General features: G+C 36.0%; 1 protein-coding gene across 1 annotated transcript in view; it reads left to right on the top strand.

Annotated features, from left to right (window-relative positions):
- The window catches only part of ANXA10 (annexin A10), a 97,599-nt gene that overhangs the window by 24,607 nt on the left and 48,099 nt on the right, over positions 1–24,893 (top strand). The window contains exons 2-3 of the mRNA XM_037993645.2: positions 12,184–12,265; positions 23,801–23,895. Of these exons, the coding sequence (XP_037849573.1) occupies positions 12,184–12,265; positions 23,801–23,895 (177 nt within the window). The remainder of the gene's footprint in view (positions 1–12,183; positions 12,266–23,800; positions 23,896–24,893) is intronic.

Below are 24,893 nucleotides of genomic sequence, written 5' to 3' on the forward strand. Positions count from 1 at the left end.
AAATTATTTCAATGATTTGAAAGTCCTGCAATAAGGGGTACACACACCAAACTAAGTGGTACAAAAATGAGGGAAAGAATTTAAGATTTTTGGCCATAATACTTTGGCATAAAATTTGAAAAAATAATATTACTAAGCCTGTTTTAATATCACTGACTGTACTAGTGCTAATGAACTATCCATCAGTTCATTAAATTTTAGATTGATTAGATAATATATTCATATTTTCTTTACAATCATAACACTGCTAGAAGCTGAAGTAAGCTTTAAGATTTAAATCAGGTTCTCAGAATTTCTATTCCAGTGACTGTCTCCCTAAAGATTTTTTCCTGAGGCTAGAAGAACACAGGAAATAAAGATTAACAATTATCTTACTCATTTGAAGCTCTATGTTTTCATGTTATTTGACTAATTAGTTTAAGGACCATCCAGCAAACACATGCATACTGCTCCTTTTTTTTTTTTTTAAGCAATGATTTAAACTTTTATTTTAATTTCATGGATCTAAGTGCAGGGTTTGTTACGTTGGTAAACTTGTGTCATGAAAGTTTGTTGTACCTAATAGTTATTTTTCCTGATCATCTCCCTCCTCCCAAAATCCACCCTCTGAAAAGATCCAGTGTGTGCCGTGCCCCCTCTATGTGTCCATGTGTTCTTCTCATTTAGCTTCCACTTATAAGTGAGAACATCCGATATTTGGTTTTCTGTTCCTGTTGCTAAGGATAATGGCCTCAGGCTCCAGCCACATGCCTGCAGAGGACATGGTCTCGTTTGTTTTGACGGCTGCATAGTATTCCATGGCATACATGTACCACATTTTCTTTTTTTCTTTTTTTCTTTTTTTTGAGACAGGGTCTTACTTTGTAGCCTAGGCTGGAGTGCAATGATACAATCTCAGCTCACCACAACCTCCACCTCCAGGGCTCAAGCAATCCTCCCATCTCAGCCTCCCAAGTAACTGGGACCACAAGCATATACCACCATGCCCAGCTAATTTTGTATAGAGATAGGGTTTTGCCATGTTGCCTGCTTAGGCTGGTCTGGAACTCCTGGGCTCAAGCAATCTACCTGCCTCAGATTCCTAAAGTGCTGGGATTTCAGACATGAGTCATCACGCCCAGCCTCTGTACCTCCTTTTATTTATCCAGTCTATCACTGGTGGGCATTTAGGCTGATTTCCTCTTGATGCTGAATAACCCTATCATGGGGAAAACCCTGATAGCTTCACTCCCCCAAAATACCACCAACTAAAATCTATTCCAACCTCTGTTGAAACTTCATGACCACAGATGGGTTTACACAGTGGTTGTGCAAATAACTTAAAATCAAATATTAGACATTCTGTTCGTAACAAATTTCAGCAAAGCAGACAATGGGAATTTCTTTTTGGGTGTCTTTCTTACCCTCTTTCCATCCCTCCCTACAATACACACACACACACACACACACACACACTCCCCTCTTTCTTCTTTTCGAACTGACATAAAAATAAGAGCTCATCCTTTTAGAGTTTTGTTTTTACTTGTAGGGTCCTTTGAAAATGGAAATGTGTTTATTCACATAAGTGAAAAAAAGTCTTAATAGCATATGTTATTTTATTTTACACAAATTACAGCTATAATGGAAAGGGCACTAACCGTGAAGTTAAATTTGGATTTGAATGTTGGCTTCATGAGTCAATACCTGTGTGGCTTTAAACAACTTATTCAGCCTCATAGTCTTCTCGTGTGTGAAATAAGATTAATATTGTCAGTCTCACAAGACTGCTGAGGTGATTACCAAGGAAATGCAGGTGAAGATGCCTAGAGCGTCGCTTGCTTATATGAATAATGAATTTTTAAAACCGCTGGGTAAGCAAAAGATGTCACTGTGGTACATGGATTTTTTTATACTTTATAAACATTCTCTGAGCTCACATTACATGTAAGGCACTGCCCTAGATGCTTTGAAAAGCAAGAAAAGAAAGGTACCTGCCCTCCAGAAGTTTTAAATTTAGAGATAAAGACAAATGCAAAAAAAAAAAAAAAAAAAAAAAAAAGGGAAGGCCATGTGTAAGAGATGCAAAGAGAATAATAATAATACTTGGTAAAATCTGTAAAGACTTCACATAATATAGTTTGAGTGTGAGCTAGGTCTCAAATTTTGGGTGGAATATAATCCATATAGATAAAACATGTGCAGAAAAAAAATAATTTGACTTTTGAACCTAAGAAATCACTATTAAACAGTCTATTGACAGTTCAGGATTATGGGTGGCCCCAGAGCCTATCCCAGCAGCTCAGGCACAAGGCGGCAACTGACTTGGCTAGGATGCCTGTCCACCACAGCGTGCATTTAGACAATACTCACTCATTCACTCACTCACTCACTCACTCACTCACTGACACTGGGACCATGGGGACAAGCGGATGAACCTAACGTGCACATCAGTGGAATGTGGGAGAATACAGGGGCACTCGGAGAAAACCCACACAGACATAAAGAAAACATGCAAACTCCACACAGTGTCACTGCCGGGGATTCTTTTTTCCCCCTCATCAATTTATAACCAAACAGTGTGGATCAAAATGACGTTACTAGAGGACCTGCTGTGTGAAAGGATTGAGGACTGTTGTAAAACTCTAAAGAAACAAGGGGGGAAACAATGGGCTCTTGGCCTAATTAGCATGGGATAGCAAAGAACTGAGCTTTCAAAAGATTAGCTATAAACATAAGCATTTCCTCTTTCAGCTGAAATGAGTATGGTGAATATTGTGTGATGATCAGTGTCCCAGCAGTCCCAGCCATGTCCCAGCCATGTATTTTCTATTTCAGGGAGGAAGCTATTGTCACTCTGCAGGTTCTCACTCACTTTGATTTATGCTGTGCTCTCAGCTCCTGAAAAGTTCTTCAGAACAACCTGAGAAGTGACTGCAATCTGATTGCTCTCTCGGAGCAGTAGGGATTCTATGATGGCACAAGTAGTGTTCTGTCTTTTGTAATGAGCTCTAGTAACGAATGGGGAGTTGGTACCCAAACTATAGAGAACCTGACTGGTATTTTGCTCAAACAGGGTGTACTCTGCTTAGAAAATATACTCTGTACTCTAGAGGATTTCTCCTTCAGAGTCATTTCATGATGGGGAAGCAGACTTTCAGAGATTTGCTTTTAAAAAATATATGTGTATATATATATTTTTTAACCAAGAAGGAAACAATTCTGCAAATGTTGCTGAAATGTGTAAAAACACCTTCATGGTATATCCTATGTTTTACTTGGAGAAAGAAATAATATCAAGAAGCAAAAATTATTAGTTATGTTTTTCTGCATTTTTGTATTTATAACTAATTCTAAAGTGTCTGGCTAACAGAGAACAATATTTGTGCAAATAATCAAAGATGATTAAAAACTCAACTAGCTGAAAATATTGCATATCTCTGCTTGTTTTTGTATTTACTCATTAACTACATGATTTTTATTTAGTGTCCCTTGATATATACTTTCTTCCACAATGTTTAAGATTCTATCTCATAAGTCTTGTTCTCTTCTTAGTTCTAAGCATTTAGTACTATTTCGATTTGTGATGAGGAAATAAGGCTGGAAATAATATGACATAGTGAAAAAGGAACTAATAGTGTCAGCCCATAAAACTATCTCAGGAAATGAGGTGGAACCTCATAGAGATAACTTCGTTAAGAGGAGTCAGAAAAATGTACATTACACATCCACATAATTGGAAATAGGCCATGATAGCAAACTAGGAATTACCAAAATGATTGCAGATGTCCTTGACTCATAAGGCTGATTTTCATTTAGCACACCTTCTCATATAGAGGTGGAGCGAAGCAAGCAATTGTCATAGAATCACAGAATTGTTGATTTTCAATTGAGTTCTGAGTTCTTCCAAACCAGCCACCATACAGTGGGACCATGTTTATGCTACATGATTTATAGGTACCTGGATTTAATAGCTTAGACTGAGCTTTGCAGTTCAGCTGTATATGTTTCAAAAAGTTTACAGCCATATTAATATGTATCTCTTTGGTTAATATACATTTTGAAATATTGTTATACACGGCAAACAATTGATTAGTTACAAGCCCAGCCAAAGTGCTAGGCCTTGAACTTTGAGAAATAGAAAGTACTGCACAAAGCATGATTTCTAATTATGGGGCGCATGAAATTTGGTTGCGTCCCCCAAACAAATTATTTCAGTGATAAGATAGCACTGGAAAATAAGTATATACACACCAGATGAACTGGTACAAGAAGTTAGGAGAGGATTTTCAGTTTTTTGGCTCAGCACCAGATAAATTCGGATTCAAGCCTCTTCTTTGCCACTCAGTAGCTGTATTGCCACAGTAAGTTCCTTACCTTTGCTGTGTCTCACTTTTTTCATTTACAAAATGGGGAATAATATAGCTGTAATAGCATAGGGTAGCTTTAAGGATGAAATACAATACCGAGAAATAGAGCTTTGCAATACTTAACACTCTGTAAATGGCAGCTATTATAGCAACTCATGAAACATTATTTATAAGTTTGGTGACCAGAAAACACTTAATGGAGACGGGGTTTTACTGGAACATTGAAATATATTATGAACTTCATAAATGTGAAACTCACTGGAAAAAAGTCAAAATAGGAAGCCTCAAACCTAGAAATATTACCAGATGTGAAAACTTGTTAAATAATTTTTATTTAAAGCTGGTTTCCTAGAAATATAAAATTTCCAAGCAATGTCTTTCCACCTGCTGCAATCTAATCAAGTGTCAAATTTTCACCTCAAGTAAAACATCACTCATAAGCACATCTTGGGGGAAAAATACTTGTTGGCAAAATTCATTTAAGAAAATATTAACACTTCAGGAACAAAAAAGCCTGGGTAAATAACTGGTTATAAGACTTAACTTTATTAATATATTTCTAGAAATTTATTGGAATATTGTTGGACAATTGTGGTCATTTTGGTAATGGTACAGAATGTACACGTAATAAATTTTAATGACATCATAATGTTAATAAACTACCTAAAATATTAACAGGGAGAAGAGGGAAATTAGGAAGCAATGTGAAAGTATCAATATACTCATCTTTTACATAATGTTTGTATTTGAATCCATCTAAAATTGAAAAATTGTTTTAAAATATAATGACTTAATGTTAATGTTTTTATCTCTTCTCTTAATCTGAAAGTGACACTTTAAAATGTCAGTACTAATAGTGCTTATGGTGGATTTGTTAAAAATCAGCACATTTGTTCAATATCACTTCATTAGATTTTTTTTTCATTTAATCTAAGTAGTATTTATCCCAAATTGCATTTAGCAAAAGGTATTTCTTGCTTTATATCCAGATCTAGGACACAGCTACTTTGGCCCATAAGGAAAAAATCATTTAGCTGTCTGCCTAAGTGTTTAGCACTTCATTCAGTGTATTTCTATTTCTTTAATATAAAAGTTTTTAAAAAGCAATTTTATCTTTTAAAAATGTTTATTCTCCTAATCATGTTTTCATTTGATGCTTATAATTTTTAATTCTGAGTAGTGAGACTGAGGGTTTTGAAAAATTATTTGTAGTTTTCTTCATTGTTTACATTCTTTGAGTAAACACATGTCTTTTACACACACCAAAAAAAAACACATACACACATTCTAACAAGACATTAACTCTTTTCTATTTTTCACTTGAAGATTAGTCATTTTTCTTCAAATTCCATGGAATTTTGTTAGACTTTTGTGATACAATGTATCATCTTCCTTGAATCCATTGTGTATATGCATTTAATTTACAATAGGAAAACTATATTACACATGTTAGCCATTTAACCTTCTTCAAAAAGTAACATGACATTTAGTTATTTGAATCTAGGAAAGTTAAATTCTATAAAATTACAATAAGTGTGGGCTACAATTTTAATCAAAATGCACATAACTTTTAATGTGAATAGTTTAATTCTCTTTTAATAATATCAGTTAATCTCAAAAATTTGATTAAAAGCATCATCAAATAATTAAATGCTTAGAGCTAAAAATTGAGAGCAGTGGGTGCTTATTCCACAAAGATCCAAGTTTCATTGTTTTAGAATATTAAAAATCATGTTTTCATATGTTATACACTAAAAATATTTTTTCCCATATACCCTCAATTCTTTTTCATTGAACATGTTCTTTTCACAGGGAAACATTCCTTTTAGCTTTTCAGCTTGTTTGTTTTGTTTTTGTTTTTCTGAGAAGGAGTCTTCCTCTGTCTCCCAGGCTGGAGTGCAGTGGTGCAATCTTCACTCATTGCACCCTCCACCTCCCGGGTTCAAGCAGTTCCCTGCCTCAGCCTCCCGAGTAGCTGGGATTACAGGCGTCCACCACCATGCCCTGCTACTTTTGGTATTTTTCGTAGCGATGGGGTTTCACCGTCTTGGCTGGGCATGTCTTGAGCTCCTGACCTTGGATCCACCCACCTCGCCTCCCAAAGTGCTGGGATTACCGGCGTGAGCCACCGTGCCGGGCCAGTTTTTCAGCGTTTTAACCTTCTGTGAATGAGACTCATTCTCTCAAATCCATATCCATTGAAGTCTCTTCAGATCCGTGGTGTTTTGATATTGTTTCTAAACCTCCTAATCTCATTAGAAATATAACGGTAATAAGAGGATGGAGAGGAAGTTTCTGACTGAGATCAGGTGATCAAAAAATAGTTACCTCTTACTGGATTGTCTAGAAAGTAATTTACCTTGAAATTTGCACATACATTTTAAGCCCAATATAATACTATGTACTATAGAACTAAATTCCACTTGTGTGAATTACAACTACGGAGGCAATACCTAGAACTGAGGTCAATATATCATATTGTATTAGGCCATTCTTACATTGCTTTAAAGAAATACCTGAGACTGAGTAATTTATAAGGAAAAGAGGTTGTGAGGACAGCATCAAGCCATGAGGCATCTGCCCCTGTGACCCCAACGCCTCCCATTAGGCCCCACCTCCAACAATGGAGACACATTTCAACAGGAGATTTGGAGGGGACACATATTCAAATCATATCACATACTTAGCTTCATTTCAACTTAATTTTGTGAAGGAATTTGTGTAATCAAAATTCTTCCAGTCTATTGAAAACTTTGAAAAGGCGAAATCAGAAATTATTTCAAATCAAATACAGTACTATTAATAAAATTACACTGCACAAAATCTCTGGTCTTGAGAGCTTATGGTCTAGAAGCAGCAGGAAATCATGTAGGTTTTTGTGCGGTTCTACACATAAGATTGCCTCAAATGCCCTGAGTATGCAATGTGGAGTGCAAAGCCTTCCCAGATTTCTTCGGACTCCTAGCATGTTACACTGCCTTGATTCTTTCCCTATATGAGCTCTATAGCTGTGCATTGTTGAAGAAACCAGAGCTGAGTAGCAGTTAAAATGGTAAAAAAAAAAAACAAACAAAAACAAAAACAAAAAAAAAAACACTTTATTTAGGAACTATTGCAATAGGGGAAAAGAGACTTCAGTAATTGAATAGAACTGAGCCCAATTCCAAATATATCATGGATAAATGGGGATTTATATTCAAGGAAGGCAGTCTGGAATGAAAAATTACTGAGATTAAGCATCAAGAGTAGAAGGTTAATTCTGGTTTAACATACCTAACAGAAATCTTGCTGAAGGCAGGCCAGAGTGACCAGCCATCACTTGGGGGATGAGGAATTTGATCAGAAATTGAGGTTCATCAGATATCACAGTTGGGACATTTTCTTTAAACTGACTTAGCAAGATTCTCATTACAATTGAGTGACGCCAAGACTAACAGAGACCCCCAAGTGTAGATGTCTAGTTGGGAACAGGATTCAAAGGTGCCCAACTAAAGTTTGACTAACTAAAGTTTAAACCGAAGAGAGACTTTGCCAGTATTTTTTTTTTTTTTTCACCCAGACGAACCCAAATAACTCATTCTTTTCCCCAACTTCTATTTAAAAAAATCACTTATAACAACATTTTAACAAATGTTAATGAAAAGTTGTTACTAATAAGGGGAGGTCACAGAGAGGAATTTTGCCTCATTTTCCATTCTTGTTCCTTGTTAGGTATCTTCCCAAATTATTTCCTGAAGATCCAAATTCTTCTTCCTTTACTTGCAAGAACAGTTCTATTTCCATATTTGCACAGCCACTCACATTCAGGTTTACTCTCAAGAAAACTGAGGAAGCCTTGCTAATAGGACCGTTATTCTCAGAAAGCCAGTAGAATTAGAAATGGAAAATTTCTGCTGAAGTGCAATTGATGCTCTAGTAGCGCGTGCTACAGTTCCATGCCCAGGATAAAAGAGAGGGCACCAGGATGGGAGTGGACAGTTCTACTACAGGCATCATGAATGGCTCCATGTAAAAGATGACTCTGGATCCAAAGCTTGAAAGATAACATCTTGTATAGACGTTCGCCATGATCATAAGGTGAAATCAAGTGATGGGAGTTGGGGAGGAAATATTCACACGGATGGAACACAATGAACAATGACACAGAAGTTCCTTTTAGCTGGAGTGTGTGACTGTGAGTCATGGTGTGGGAACAGAGGGGCTCAGGAGAGAGAAAATAAAATATGAAACTATCCAGGGAGTAAAGAATCAGGTCATGAAGCATGTTGTATACTCTGTTAAAATATTTGAAGTGAATCCCATGAGTCATCTATTCTGAGTCAGAGGAATATATTATGGCATGCATTGAAAATGTTTAACTCTGAAGAACCAAAGTTTGACTTTTTCTAGCCTATGTGATTCCTACGTTGCTTATATGATACTGTCACTCAGTTGGATGGCAATATACTTTCTGGGCAAGAATGGGATGTAATTAAAGCTATAGCATACTGGGACATGTTCATAAGCCTAGATGCTCCCAAGGATGTTTCTTTCTTCTGAAAACCATGTATCATGTGGGCCAGAGTACAAAACAAATATTGAGAAGCATTGTTTTGGGCATTAAAGATTTTAAGCATGGAAGGGCAAATAATATTTGATCTTTTAGAAGGATCATTTTGGTAGACAAATAGGATCTACTTGGCAGCTTATCAGATATAACTGAAAGAAAAATTGGCAAAGGTCTGTATTAAGTAGTAGTAACAGAAATTAAAAGAAGGCAAATGACATGAAAAGTATTGTAAGGCTAGGAATGAGGGAATGGGACTGAAGGGCTCATTAGCTGTGGAAGGGTAAGGAAGAGAAACAGTGTGTTCAGTAATCCACCCTTTAGTGTTGGCCGTGTTTAAAGCCATTGAAACCACTTTGGAAGAACTCCTGGGAGACATGAGGCAGAGGGTGATAAATGGCTGAAGACCTTTAGGAGAGTTTAGAGCATTTAGTTCTGTCCAAAGTAAAATCCCAAGGAGCAATGCTCCAAAGCTAAGTCGATGCCATGTTCAGGGTAAATGCCTCATGAAAGGAAATCCTAAGATTCCTGTACAATTTCCTCTTAGGACTCTTAACGTCTTTAATTAACTAGAGATCTAGTATCAACGGCACTAAAACTAAGCTACTTCAAACACACTGAATTATCCATTGAAACCCACACTCTAGCACGTGTCTTGTTAGTCAGACTGTCACCTTGCCTAGCTGACATTTCGAACTCAGAAAGTCTTGAGGCCCTCAGATTGTCACGGTGCATGTGAGTCAAAAGCCACATGAGAAAAAGTATTCAAATGTGGGAAGCCTAGGGATGTTGGATCTGGAGGGATGTAGTTTTATGAATCCTGGCCACCTAATTGGCTATAAGTGAAATATGATCCATATGTTGATGAACCTATTGGTATGAGATAGTAAAAATATTTTTATCAACTTCATGTGCAAAACAGGTGTGGTTTTTTTTTTCTAGTCTGTACTGAGTCTCAGGAATTAATAAATTTGAAATTTTTTCTGTCATGTAATATATTCATGGAGGTGGAAAGATAGTTTCTAGAACCAAATTTTAAACATACAAATTACTCATACTCTTCTGTATAGTAAGTTTATGTGGCTGTTTATTCTGTCTTCTAAAAGGAGCACATTCTTTATGCCTTTTTCAAAACCCAAATTCATATGTAACTAGAAGCAAATATTATATTTTGATTACCTTGTGGTAAAACTTAGAGATGACAGGTATTACAATTTATTTTGCCTTAGACAAATTATATATACTATTTCTAAATCTGGCCATTTTCAAAGAAACGAAAAAGTCTTAATACATAGGGATACACATTATTTCTCACTGTCACATTGAAAAATGTACATTTTTTCAAAATTTCCAATTTACTCTAAGGCCAGAATAAAAAAAAGTCCTGCATATAAAAAGGGCATTGTTTGAAAGGTATAAATTCTGGAAAACTCCTAAAACAGTCTCTGACTGTTCAAGGTAACTTTTCATGCTAAACTGCCATTATTAGGTTAAGTTAAAAATGTTTCTCAAAAAAAATTAGTAGGTTAAATTACATTTAGTTAACCAAGAAATCTGTATTTATTGAAAACATGCTATTTGCCTCAGTTCAGGTTTACATTAGAGCTCAACTGGAATTCTAAATTAGCCACTCTTGCAACTTATATTGCTTCTTTTTGTTTCATTCTTTGCATTGTTATAAACTGTTACCACTGGAACTCAAATCAAATTGTATCACTCTTTTACTTAGTAACCTTGTGACTGCAACCTTCAACTATCTTTTGCAACTCATATACAATCAGTTGTGGAAATGCTGCAGTCCGACTTCCCAGATCACTTATTCATTCAAACATGTGGTTGGGGGAAATTTACACCCTCTGGTCTAGGACCAGCTCTTTCCCCCACACCTTCTTCTCCAGGGTAATTCTTATGAGTCTGTCTGATATATTTATTTCTGTTTTGTTTTCCTGATGCAAAACATTAAACACGATAAGTATAATGATTGAAAGAATCTGCATAATTCACAGAATAAGAATTCCACTAATTTGTACTTCTAAGAATGGAAATATAGACATATCACAATCATCATGTTTTTTGGTCTACTTCAAATAGACAACTTCATATTTATTAATGTCAGTGAGGTAGAATCCAAACTGAATTCAATTCTTAGTTTTGAGTTCTTAGTCCTTCAAATTCTTTTTACAAATATTTTGGTATCAGTATATGTATATTCATTTAGGTCGAAATTATGGTCTAGTCCTGTTCTCATTAGTTAATTAATTAATAGGAATGTCTGAGTTCATCTCAGGGCCTGGAAGACTCATTTGCTGTGGGAAGGCATAAATTCCCCAATGTGTCTGGGCATACTGACAATAAACAGGGAGAGCTGCCCTTCTTAATAAATTTTGATTGACAGCTGTACTGTGCTGAGTGTGATTATATGGTGGCTAGTCCTGGTGGGTTCATTCTAAAATAATGCACCATGTGCATCACAAGCCTGCTTTAAATGTTCTACCATTTTATGATTGTCAAGAGAGAGAATTTAAATAGAATGTCTGTCAAGTTTTTATGTTTACAGGTTTTTATGTTTACCTCTGCAGTCATGAGCTTTGGCTAGATAATCTCTGCCTTATCTATATCACCTGGATTTCTATGAAGCTCATAATCCAAATTCAATTATTTTTATTTTTTTCTAGTATAATTTTAAGGTCCCTTATATAGAAAATAGCTGTGGTAGCAAGTACCATTTCTAATTCATATGAATGAAATGAATCCCACCAATACAGTACTCTTTTTCAGTTTCTATAAAATAAGCGCCATTCCTTAAAAAAAACTTACTGTTAGTCAAGAAGATATATATTATTAATTTGATTCTTATATTTTTTTACAATTGGTTTTGGTATCATGGTCTCTTATTTGAATGATAGATGCCAACGGATAGTAGTAGAGACCAACGGATAAAATGAACTCAACCAAATTTTCTCTCTGCAATTGACACACAAGTAAGGCATTTGTTTAACAGGCCTTGTGTGTATGTCTTATAGTAATGTAAACATACAGAATATGCTTTCATTTTCATTTGTTTGGAAAACAATGTTGAATTTATTTTTATTTTTTTATTTTTATTTTTTGCCTCCTGAGTAGCTGGGATTACAGGTGCCACCACTCCCAGTTAATTTGTTGTATTTTTAGTACAGACGGGGTTTCATCATGTTGGCCAGGTTGGTCTTGAACTCCTGACCGCGCCCAGCCACAATGTTGAAACATTAACGTGAATCATTACAATCACTTTCTCATTGATTTTTCCACCAGGTGCAAGGAACCATCTTCCCAGCTCCCAATTTCAATCCCATAATGGATGCCCAAATGCTAGGAGGAGCACTCCAAGGATTCTGTAAGTCTGATTATTTCTACCATCTTTTATTGTAATTATTTTTTGCTTCACCTTGTTTTAAAACTACTGTGGGTATAAAATAGCTAATGTCTTGCAAAACACAGATACAGATTAGACAAAAACTGAGCAAAGAAGTAGAATGAGAAGAAAAATAATATAAAAAAAGACAATAATGATGAACAAATTTGCGTTTAGAAATTGCTACTCTAATCTTAAAATGTTTGCCTTAAATCCCTAAGTGCCTCATCACTAACTGCTAAATGAAATCTCAACTAAAACACCTTAATCTAGGATAGAGCATTCTTTTTAAACTTTGCTTTTGTTTTCTAGCTTGCTTCATTTGCTATTTGCTATTTCCACTTCCAGTCAGATCAGACTTTTTGCTATTCCCCCAAATGACTCTGCTTTTCACATCTCTGTAAATTGGCCCAATCACTTCACCTGGAACGCCATTTTCTTCTCTTGTCTACTTTTCATCTAAATTCTCTTTCTTCAAGAATCTGTTCAGCTAAGCCTTCCTCTTTGAATCCTTCTCTGGGCACTGCAAGCTCAACCAGCTATGCCAGCCCCCAGGCGCCTTGCTTCCTACCTCTCACTCCCCTAATCTCATTTGCACTGTGCTTGTGTTTGTCTCACCTGCTGACTGGACTGTGAACTCCCGGCGCTTGGAATTTGACATAGAGGTGATTAGTAACGAATGAGACTAGAGTTTAGAAAAAAGAATACAGAGAGAGAAAAAGGGAGGAAAATTTTGGAATTCTTTTACATATATATATATCTATATATATATAAATTTTTAAGATATCATATGGAGGTATTAAACTTTCATATAGTTTCCTAGAATAAAACCTGTTTTAAGAAGGCTCCTGATGAGCACAAAGATAAGCATAGACAACATAAAAGAAATCTTTGCATAAGACATGCAAAACCTTTCCTAAGAAAGCAAGCTCTTAACTTTAAAGACAAGGTCGCCTTTATAGGAGCTTGACTGTGTGTGTGTGTGTATGCATGAATGTACATCTGTGTGTTTTATTCACTAGCAGCATCCCACAGGAAAACAATAGAGGACTTAAAATACGCTTGCTAAAGCTGACTTTAGGAGTTTGCAATGCTTTCATGACTTTTAAAATATCAATCATCACTAGAAAAATAAAAAGACAAGTTAACACAAAGTTATGAATTACCTTTTTATTGAGGAGTGCAATTTTTGCTTTAAAACTATGGATCACACAATCTGTTCACCAAAAAGTTGTGTTTTTTTTTGTTTTTTGTTTTTTTTGCTCCAGTTTCAATGTTCCTGTCATTGCAATTTTAGGGTCAGAATAACAATTCCTTTTGACCATCATAATTTGTTGCTTGTCAGTGTGTTAGGCTGAAGTACATTAAGAGGTTTTGGCTTTTATTGCACAGTGTCCACTGTAGCATGCCAGAGCATGAACACAGCTCAAATTGCTTTAAAGGTCTATCCATCCCCATGACTCTGGCGAAGCGTTATTGAAAAAGACAATTACTAATGTTTTTCTAAGTTACTGTGTTTTATTTAGAAAAATCTGAAAGCAAAAATGTATTCTGAAACAAATGAAAATGAGTAGCTTTGATATAAATTGCTTTAAGTTGTATAAAAATTTACTCGTCATCTACAAAAAGAAACACTTCTAAGTTAACATTCCCTAATAGTGCAGTCTACTTTCCCATTTCTCACCATTTGAAGATACTTTCCAGCTCATGAATTCTTACAACTATTATTATTTTGTATCTATTAACATGTGTAATTGCTAGGTCAACCCTGTGAGATCCTGGACAACCAAAATCATTTTTAACCTACATTCCTAAATCTTGACGAAGGAGAACACAAGTCAAAATTAATCTTTTTTGAAACTCTCAGTGTTATATCAGAGCGGACATTCTCAGCTTGTTCCTGATCTTTCTGATCATTAAGTACAATGCTAGCTATAGGAGTTTTGAAAATATTCATTATGAAGTTAAGGAAGTCCCCCTCTATTCTTAGTTTGCTAACACTTCTTATCTTGAATAGGTACTGGATTTTGTCAAGTGAGTTTTCTTCATCCGTTGATATAATCACATGATTTTTCTCCTTTTTCCTGTTGATGCAGTGGATGACATTAACTGATTTTTAAACGGTGAACCTGCCTTGCATATCTGAAATAAATCCACTTACTCATGAATTATAATGCTTTGTATGCATTCTTATATTTGATTTTCAAACTTTTTGAGGATTTTTGCATCTATCTATGCTCATGAGAAATGTTGGTCAGTAATTTTCTTTTCTTGTGCCTTTCCCTGATTTTGGTATTAAGATAATGCTGACCTAGTAGAATGAGTTATGAAGCATTCTCTATGTGTCTGATTTCTGAAAGAGATTGTAGAAAATTGATATTTCTTTCTTAAAAGTTCAGTAGAATTCATAAGTGAAGCCATATGGACCTAGTGCTTTCTATTTTGTGGGTTATAAATTACTGACTTAAGTTTTTGATAGATACAGGCCCATTCAGATTGTCTATGAGTTTGGATAGCTTGTGTCTTTGAAGAAATTGATCCATTTCATCTAGACTATCAAACTTGTGGCCTTAGAGTTGTTAATAATATTTTATTATGATTTTAATGTCCATTGAGATTGGTAGTAATGGCTCCTGTTTCACTTCTGATATTAGTAAGGTTTTTTTTTCTCTCTGTCTCTCTCTCTCTCTCTCCTCTCTTGCTTTCTCTCTCTTTCCTTATCCTAGCTAAAGGCCTATAAATTTTATTGATGTTTTCCCCAAGAAAACCAACTTTTGGTGCCATTGATGTTTTCTCTCGATTTTCCAATTTCATATTCATTGATTATTTCTGTAATCTTTCTTTTCTTCTGTTTACATTAGGTTTAATTTGCTCTTCTTTTCCCAGTTTCCTAAGATGCAAGCTTAGATTCTTGATATCAGATTTCTTTTTGTTTCTCTAAATGCAATGTTATACATTTTTTCTCTAAGCATTGCTTTTGCTGTATCTCATAATTTTGAGTCATATTTTTACTTTCAATTTGTTTGAAATTTTTAAAAATTCTCTTGTTACTTCTTCTTTGTCCCATGTGTATTTAGAAGTGTGCTGTTTAGTCTATGTGTATTTGGGGATTTTTCCAGCCGTCTTTCTGTTACTGATTTCTAGTTTAATATTATTGTGGCCTCAGAGCATATTTTGTATGTTTTTTATTATTTTAAATTGTTAAGATGTATTTTGTGGTCCAGAATGTGGTCTATTTTGGTTAATACTCCATGTAACTAGAGAAGAATGTGTATTCTGCTTTTGTGGTAATAAGCGTTCTATAGATGTTAATTAGTAATTAACAAATTACTCTAGAGGTGTTAAATTGCTCAGGTATAACAGTGGATTCTTCTATTTCTCTTTGCAATTCTATTATTTTTTTTCCTCGTCTCTTTTGGCACTCTGTTGTTTGGCACATACATATTAAAGTTTGTTATATCTTCTTGGAAAACTGACCCTTTTATCATTTTGTAATAACCCTTTTATTCCTGATAATTTTCTTTGCTTTGAAGTATTCTTTGTCTAAAATTAATATAGCTACTCCAACTTTCTTTTGATTGCATTAGCATGTATATAATTCTTCATTCTTTATTCTTAATCTCTCTGTGTCTTTAGTGTTGATTTCTTGTAGATCACTTAGTGCTATCAAGAAATAGTTTCCCTCACCTCAGTTAAAATGAGTTTTATCCTAAAGACAGGCAGCAACAAATGTTGGCACGAATGCGGAGAAAAGAGTACCCTTGTACGTTGTTGCTGGGAATGTACATTAGTACTACCACTATGTGGAACAGTTTAAAGGTTCCTCAAAAAGAATTAAAAAGTGAGTTATACCATGTGATCCAGAAAATCCACTGCTAGGTAGGTACCTAAAAGAAAGGAAATCGATATGTCAAAGACATATCTGCATTCCTGTGTTTGTTCCAGCACTATTTACAATAGCTCAGACTTGGAAACAACCTGTGCATCAACAGATAAATGGATAAAGAAAATGTAGTACAAATACTCAACTGAGTACAATTCAACCACAAAAAAGAATGAGATCCTGTCGTTTGCAACAACATGGATGCAAGTGGAGATCATATGTTAAGTGAAATAAGCCAGGCACAGGAAGATAAACATTGCATGTTCTCATTTATGAGATCTAAAATTCAAAACAACTGAACACATGGACATAGAAAGGTAGAAGGATGATTACCAGAGGCTGTGAAGGGTAGTGGAGGGCTGTTGGGGACTTGGGGATGGTTCATGGGTACAAAACATAGTTGGAAAGAATGAACAAAACATACTATTTGATAGCACAACAGGGTGACTATAGTCAATAATAACTATGTATTTTAAAATATCTAAAACTGTGTAATTGGATTGATTGCAACTCAACGGATAAATGCTTAAGGGGATGGATAACCCATTTTTCATGATGTGCTTATTTCATATTGCATGCCTGTATCAAAACATCTTGTGTACTCCATAAATATATATACCTATTATGTAACCACAAAAATTAAAAATTAAGGAATAATTTTAAATTTTAGTAATAATTATTTTCTTGCCTAGGAGACCACTTTTACCTATTTGACCATACAGTCAATTCTCATTATTCACAAATGCTATATTTACAAATTTATCTACTCACTAAAATTGTTTTATAATCTCCAAATCAATATTCACAGATATTTCATGGTCATTTGCAGACAAGTGCAGAGAGCTGAAAAATTTTAGTCACTAGAATGCATATTCTCAGTTGAAATCAAACAAGGTGACCTCTGCCGTCTTCTTTCAGCTTTCATGCTGTAAATCCTTTATGCAGTCTATGTGGTGACACAATTTTGCATTTGTATGCTTTGCTTGGTGATTGTGCTGTTTAAAATGGCCCTAAGCATAGTGTTGAAGTACTGCCTAGTGTGTTCCTATGCACAAAAAGAAGTATTCAAGAAAAAAATGTGTGTTACATAAACTAAATTCGAGAATTAGTTATAGTACTGTTGGCTATGAGTTTAATGTTAATGAATTAATAAAATAGTACATCCATAAAAAAGAATAGAAAATGTATTGATATATGCACAGTGCTGTTTGGAAAATGCTGAAGTAACATCTATTCTACGTTATGAAGTATGGAAAAGATGGAAAAAAAAGCTGAATTTGTGGGTTTGTGAGACGCTGATAACAAAATTAATAATTTTTAAAAATAATCAAAGTGGTCAGCTTTCTTTTGAAAGTAGTGTTGGGTGGCAGGTTAGAAAAAGTCTGTAGATCAGGAGGCTATAGAAGAGCTTTAAAAATATCTCTTAAATGTTTATACACGAGAAGGATATGTGGAAGGGTAGTTTTCAATGCTAACAAGACTCTTGTTTCATAAGGATGTTTGCAAACAAACATAATGCAAAAGACATTTCAGTTGACAAAAGTATTGTAACCATAGTGTTGCAGAAACCTAACCCTGCATTTTCCCTAGGAACAATAGTTCAATATTTACTAATTCAGTGTTCATGACAAATTTGTAGAATATATATACCACACACAACAAGAGTCAATTGTACAAAATAAAATTTGATAAAATTGTGATGGTTCATTATGCCCAAATTTTCCATTAAAAATCAGAAAAAGATGAATTATTTAGAAATCCCTGACCTAAAGCAGTAGGAGAAGAAAGAGAAAAACATACAATGATTACAAAGAAGAAATCAAAATTTTGATTATATGAAGAAGAAATTATGTATCTAAAAATTCAAGATTGATAAAAAGTTACTTAATATTATAAGAGAGTTCAATAACTTTTCAGGATACAAAGTAAACACAAAAATCAATATCACTTCTTCAGTTAAGCAATTATGTGTTAGGAAGTAAAACAAAAATAACATAACTGGGAATATCAATAGAAGTGCAAATATAAATAACTTTAGCAAGATAAAGCTTCTTGTCATTAGCAAAAAACTCCGCAAATCTTTACTAAGTCATTTAGAAAAGAAATAACCTTAAATAATAGGTTGGCAGAAATATCATGTAAGTGACAGAAAGACAACACTTACAAAATTTATTCCTAAATTTACAGTTATTTTAATTTAAAAATTATAATACAATTATTTAGATTCATATAAAATATCTCTGGAAGAATAAATAAACAAGAATTGCCATGAAAACTTAAAAAGAGAGAAATTCAGAGGGCTAGATTGTGGATAATCTCAACAGAACAAGAACAAAAAACAAGACTATAATAATTTCTTAAATGTGATAATAGTAAGAATAAGACATAGAAAGTAATTTTAAAATCTTCTATTTATTATTAAATATATGTCCACTTTAGAATGCCCATCATGCCATTAACAGATTCCTCTACAGCTATTTTTTTCTTTCTTTCTTTTTTTTTTTTTTTGCCTTTTAGTTCAGGGTCTTAACCAGGCTTGAGGCAGACATCACCTTTCTCTATGCCTTTTCAGTGGAGTCTGCCTTTTCTCTCAGTAGCCATTAATTTCTATCTTTGAAGCCAGTTCCAGGCCTTCCTCCCTCCCTGTTACAGCTTTCAGACCATTTGTCTGTGCATAAAATACCCTGAGGCTCCCCCTGCTTTTCAGTGGTACAGTCATCTTTGTGAATTCTTAACACGTGTTCTCATTCACTGGATATTTCAGCACCTTATTCATAGCCTTCTGTGATCCTAAGCCCATCCAGGATGGACTTAATTTCAAAAAAGATGATTTGGTTAACATTCTAGCTTTTCAATTCATTTTTCTCCCCATCTCCATTATATATCTCCCCTTGTCAAAGAAAAATTATACCAGATGGAATTAAACAGCAAGGAAGTTTCTGCAGTAGGGATCAAGACCATTGCAAGAAGGGAGAGAGAGTGAACTCAAATCCTATGAAACAAAGGCAAGAGAGTTTTTAAGCAGTATGGTGAGATAGTAGGAAAGAACTGAAGGATGTTGGGCAGGGAGGGCATTGGTCAATGTGATTAGACTATCTGTGATTGCTAATTGGCACTTAACAAAGTCAGGTTCCTGTCCTCACACAGACACTGGGAAATAGGAAACACAGTTTCTATCTTCCCAATGATTACATTTCAAAAGGATGGCTCCCATATTCCTGAGAAAGACAGTTTTGGGTTGTCAAACTGCAAGAGGCTGGGAGATTTACATCTCTAAGACACAGAGAAAGAATTTAAAATTGTATGTTTTCTAAAATAAATGCTTTAATAAAAGGGAGGTTAGGAGCCTGTAGTTGGGAAGAAACCTGTCTAAATTTTAGTCAAGCTGAGGGAAAGGTAAATGTCATATTGCTGACTCTACTATGACTACAATTACACCTAAATTTATCCAAACTAGTTGTGCACTAAACCGGTCTATTAGCTTGGTGTGTTGGTACATGAGGAAGTGAAGGATACACAGACCAAAAACAGTCTATATTAGGGAGGAGATAGACAGGGTGACCAGTGTTCCATGAAAAGCATGACAGGTTCACTCTATCCCTCAGAGGCACACAGATGCCTTGTACTTTCATGATTTCCTTCTCCATTACTCTTCTCTCCTTAATATATGTTCATTATAAGCCATATCTCTCTATTCAACAAGAAAGATGCAATATTAGTCAATTCTCAGACTACTATAGAGAACTACCTCAGACTGTATAAATTATAAAGAAAAGACATTTAATTGGTTCATGGCTTTGCAGACCGTACAGGAAGCATTGCTGGGGAGACCTCAGGAAACTTACAATCATGGCAGAAGGCAAAGGGGAAGCAGGCATATCCTACGTGACCTTCCTACAAGGGGGAAGAGAGGAAAGGGGAGGTGTGACACACTTTTAGACAACCAGATCTCATGAGAACTCACTCACTATCACAAGACCAGCAAGAGGGAAATCTGCTCCCATGATCCATTCACCCCCCCGCCCCCACCAGACCCCTCCTCCAACCCTGGGGATTACAATCCTGCGTGAGATTTGCAAAGAGACACGAATCCAAACCATATCATTCTGCTCCTGTCCCCCCACAAACCTCACGTTCTTCTCACATTGCAAAATATAATTACCCATTTTCAACAGTCTCCTAAGCCTTAACTCATTTCAGCATTAACTCAAAAGTCTACAGCCCAAAGTCTCATCTGAGACAAGGCAAGTCCTTTCTGCCTATGAGCCTGTAAAATCAAAAACAAGTTAGTTACTTCCAATGTACAATTGGGGTACAGGTATTGGCTAAATACTCTCTTTCCAAAGGGGAAAAATCAGTGAAAACAGAGGAACTAAAGGCCCTGTGCAAGCCTGAAATTTAGCAGGGCAGTCATTGAATCTTAAAGTTCCAAAATAATATCCTTTGACTCCATGTCTCATATCCAAGCCACACTGATGCAAAAGGTGGACCAAGGCCTTGGGAAGCTCTGCCCCCATGGCTCTGCAGAGCTCAGCTCCCATGGCTACTCTCAAGGGCTAGTGTTGAGTCCCTGTGCTTTTCCAGGTGCATGGTGCAAGATGTCAGTGCATCTACCATTCTAGGGTCTGAAGGATGGCAGCCCTCTCCTCACAGCTCCACTAGGCAGTGCCCCGTGTGGGGGCTCCAACCCTACATTTTCCCTCGACACTACCTTAGTAGAGGTTCCCCATGAAGGCTGTGCTTCTGCAACAGACTTCTGCTTGGACATCCATGTGTTTCCATACATCCTTTGAAATCTAGGCAAAGGCTCCAAAACCTCAACTCTTGCTGTCCATGCACTCACAGACTTAACACCACATGGAAGCCTTGGCAGTTTCCAGCTTGCACCCTCTGGAGCAGCAGCCTGGAATGTATCTCGGGTCCTTTTAACCAAGGCTGGAGCTGGAGCAGCTGGGATTCAGAGAGCAGTGTCCATGCAGAGTCTCTCATGCAGAGAGTATGTCCCCACCTGTGCAGGGTAGCCAGGTGGGGACATAAATCCAAATATCAGATGTTGCTCCCATTTAAACACTAATCAGCTTAAAGGTCAAGGAAGCCATTTTTGGTGGAATAAGAGCTGATTGAAGGGACACTATATTTTCTTCACTCTTCACTCCCTTGTGCTTTTGACTGGAGCTTTATTTTCCTTTCAAAATTTTTTTATAGATTTATGGTGTACGAGTGCAGATTTGTTGCATGCATATATTATATACTGGTGGAGTCTGTGCTTTTAGTGTACCCATCACCTGAATACTGAACAACATACCCAATTGGTAATTTTTTAACCCTTGCCCCTCTTCCACCCTCTCACTGTTTGGAGTCTCTAAAATCTATTATCCTACTCAATATGTCCATGTGTAGCCTTTGTTTAGCTCCCACCCATCAGTGAGAACATATGGTAATTGACAGTTTCTGAGTTATTTCACTTAGGATAATGGCCTCTGATTCCATCTATGTTGCTACAAAAGACAAGATTTCATTCTTTTTTATAGCTGAGTAGTATTCCATGGTATGTATATGCCACATTTTCTTTATCCAGTCATCTGTTGATAGACACTTAGGTTGATTACATATCTTGGCTATTATAAATGCTAATGCAATAAACATATAAATGCAAGTATCTTTGTATATAATGATTACTTTCCCTTTGAGTATGTACACACAGTAGTGAAATTTCTGAGTCAAATGGTAGTTCTATTTTTAGTTCTTTGAGAAATCTCCATACTGTTTCCCATAAAGATCATACTAATTTACATTTCCACCAACAGTCTTTCAGCATGCCTTTTTTTGCACATCCTCTCCAACATCTATTGTTTTGCCTTATTTTATTTATTTATTTATTTATTTATTTATTTTGAGACAGAGTCTCGCTCTGTCGCCTAGGCTGGAGTGCAGGGGTGTAATCTCGGCACACTGCAACCTCCACCTCCCAGGTTCAAGCAATTCTCTTGCCTCAGCCTCCTGAGTAGCTGGGACTAAAGGCGTCCGCCACCACGCCTGGCTAATTTTTTGTATTTTTAGTAGAGACGGGGTTTCACCATGTTAGCCAGGATGGTCTTGATCTCCTGACCTCATGATCCACCCTCCTGAGCCTCCCAAAGTACTCGGATTACAGGCATGAGCCATCGTGCCCGGACATTAACTTTTTAATAATAGTCATTCTGACTGATGTACGATGGTATCTCATTGTAGTTTTAACTTGCATTTATCTGCTGATTCATGATGTTGAGCACTTTTCATATGTTTGCTGGCTTCTTGTGTGTCTTCTTTTGGAAAAAAAAAAATTTATTCATATCCTTTGCCCACTTTTTAATGGAGTTATTTGTTTTCTCTTGTTCTTATAGCAGTACCATGCTTGTTTTGATTACCGTAGCCTTGTAGTATAGTGTGAAATCAGGTAATGTGATGACTTTGGCTTTGTTCTCTTTGTGCAGTGACGTGATCTTGGCTCACTGCAAGCTCTGCTTCCCGGGTTCACGCCATTTCCCTGCCTCAGCCTCCTGAGTAGCTGGGACTACAGGCGCCCTTCATCACGCCCGGCTAATTTTTTGTATTTTTAGTAGAGACGGGGTTTCACCGTGTGGTTAGCCAGGATGGCTCGATCTCCTGACCTCGTGATCTGCCCATCTCGGCCTCCCAAAGTGCTGGAATTATAGGCTTGAGCCACCGCGTCTGGCCTCAGGCTCTTTTTTGACTCCATATGAACTTTAGGATTGTTTGTCATAATTCTATGAAAAATGACACTGATAAGCTGATAGTGATTGCATTGAACCTGTAAATTGCTTTGGACAGTATAATAATTTTAGTGATATTTATTCTTCCAATTCATGAGCAGGAAATAATTTTCCATTTGTTTGTGCTATCTATGATTTCTTTCAACAGTGTTTTGTAGTTACCCTTATACAGATCTTTCACTTCCTTGGTTAAATGTATTCCTAGATATTTTATTTATTTTTGGTAGCTATTATAAATGGAACTGAGTTCTTGATTTGGTTCTCGGCTTGATCGTTGTTGGTGTATAGAAATCCTGCTAGTTTTCATATGTTGATTTTGTATCCTGAAACTTTACTGAAGTCATTTATCAAATCTGGGAGTCTTTTGGAGGAGTCTTTATAGTTTTCTATAAGATGGTGAGATCATATCATCAGCAAACTGAGATAGTTTGACTTCCTCTTTTCCAATTTGGGTGCTTATTATTTTTTTTTCTCTTGCCTGATTGCTCCAGCTAGGACTCCCAGTACTATGTTGAATAGGAGTGGATAAGGAAGTGTCCTTGTCTTGTTTCTGTTCTCAGGCGGAAAGTTTTCCCTGTTCAGTATGATGTTGGTTGTGAGTTTGTCATATATGGCTTTTATTATTTTGAGGAATGTTCCTTCAATGCCTAGTTTGTAGTAATAGCACTAAACTAGGAGATAGGAAGGATCCAGGCTTCATCAAGCATCATTACATGATTTCCAATTTTAGTTAAAATTGTTCCCTGCTGTAAAATACCATCAGGGATAATGCTTGCACACTGGTTATGATCGTTAGATAATGGATTCTTCCCAACTACAAAGTAGCAACTTTACTAATCTTCAAATATTATTCTTTTCCAGACTGTGACAAAGACATGCTGATCAACATTCTGACTCAGCGCTGCAATGCACAAAGGCTGATGATTGCAGAGGCATACCAGAGCATGTACGGCCGGGTAAGGTCACTTTATCTTGACCTATTTCTAGGGCAATCGCCTGAGAACTAACCACACTCGCGGATAATAGGTATTATTTTTTTTTCAATCTCACAGATTGCTGATATCTCAGACATCATTATATGTCAGAAACAGTTCATATTCCTCTAGCACGTTTCGAGGAATAAAATCTATATTATGAAACAAATACACATGTGAGATTTGTTCACAATCACACTGATCAGTGACCACAAGTTCTTTCCCCAAAATCATTCAGTGTCCCCAAATGAAAAGTTTTGATAACCTGACTTTGCCAGTGGGTCCAATTAGGCTTAAAGTGTTGTGCTGGAAACGCGCCTGTGTAGAGCTTTAGGGAAGGCATATAAAATACTAATGATCACCAGGTCAAAATATAACAGCTTTTCCTACAGTTCCTGCAAATCCTCACCTAACTCTCAACCAAAGTGAATTCTCTACTAGCTTTTCCTTTCACCAGCATGCAGCTATGGAGACCATTAAAAAAGAATGGTAGTTTAACAATAGTTTAAGGCAATAAAACTATCCATAGTGTTTTAAAGTAATCACACTCTAATTTCAAAGCAAGTACCATTAAAGATTCCTTGCTTTTGTTATGCATTTAAAGCACAAATTCAGAACAAAAGCTCTTCAGGCCAGAAGTGCCTGAAACAACAATTCCTCTTCAGCTGAGCTTTATCCATGAAACACTCGCCTAAAAATTTCTCTGTAGAGTTAGTCCATGTAAATTTACTCCACCTCTAAACCCCAGTCTTTGCACAACTATAATAGATGAAATAAAAGATATCCCTCAGCTTTAGGTTGACTTAATAATCCAAAAGCTACTACCAGTAGTGACCTTAGTTGAATTAAGCCAAAGTAGAAGACCAGTTATACTTTCTTTTCCACATAAACTGTTACCTCAGCCTATGTTCCACTGACACCAGTACTAGCTTTCTTCTGAAAGAGAATATAAAAACTATAAAAGTTGTATCATTGGTAAT

This window comes from Chlorocebus sabaeus, chromosome 7 (genome assembly GCF_047675955.1).
Source record: "Chlorocebus sabaeus isolate Y175 chromosome 7, mChlSab1.0.hap1, whole genome shotgun sequence".
NCBI lineage: Eukaryota > Metazoa > Chordata > Mammalia > Primates > Cercopithecidae > Chlorocebus > Chlorocebus sabaeus.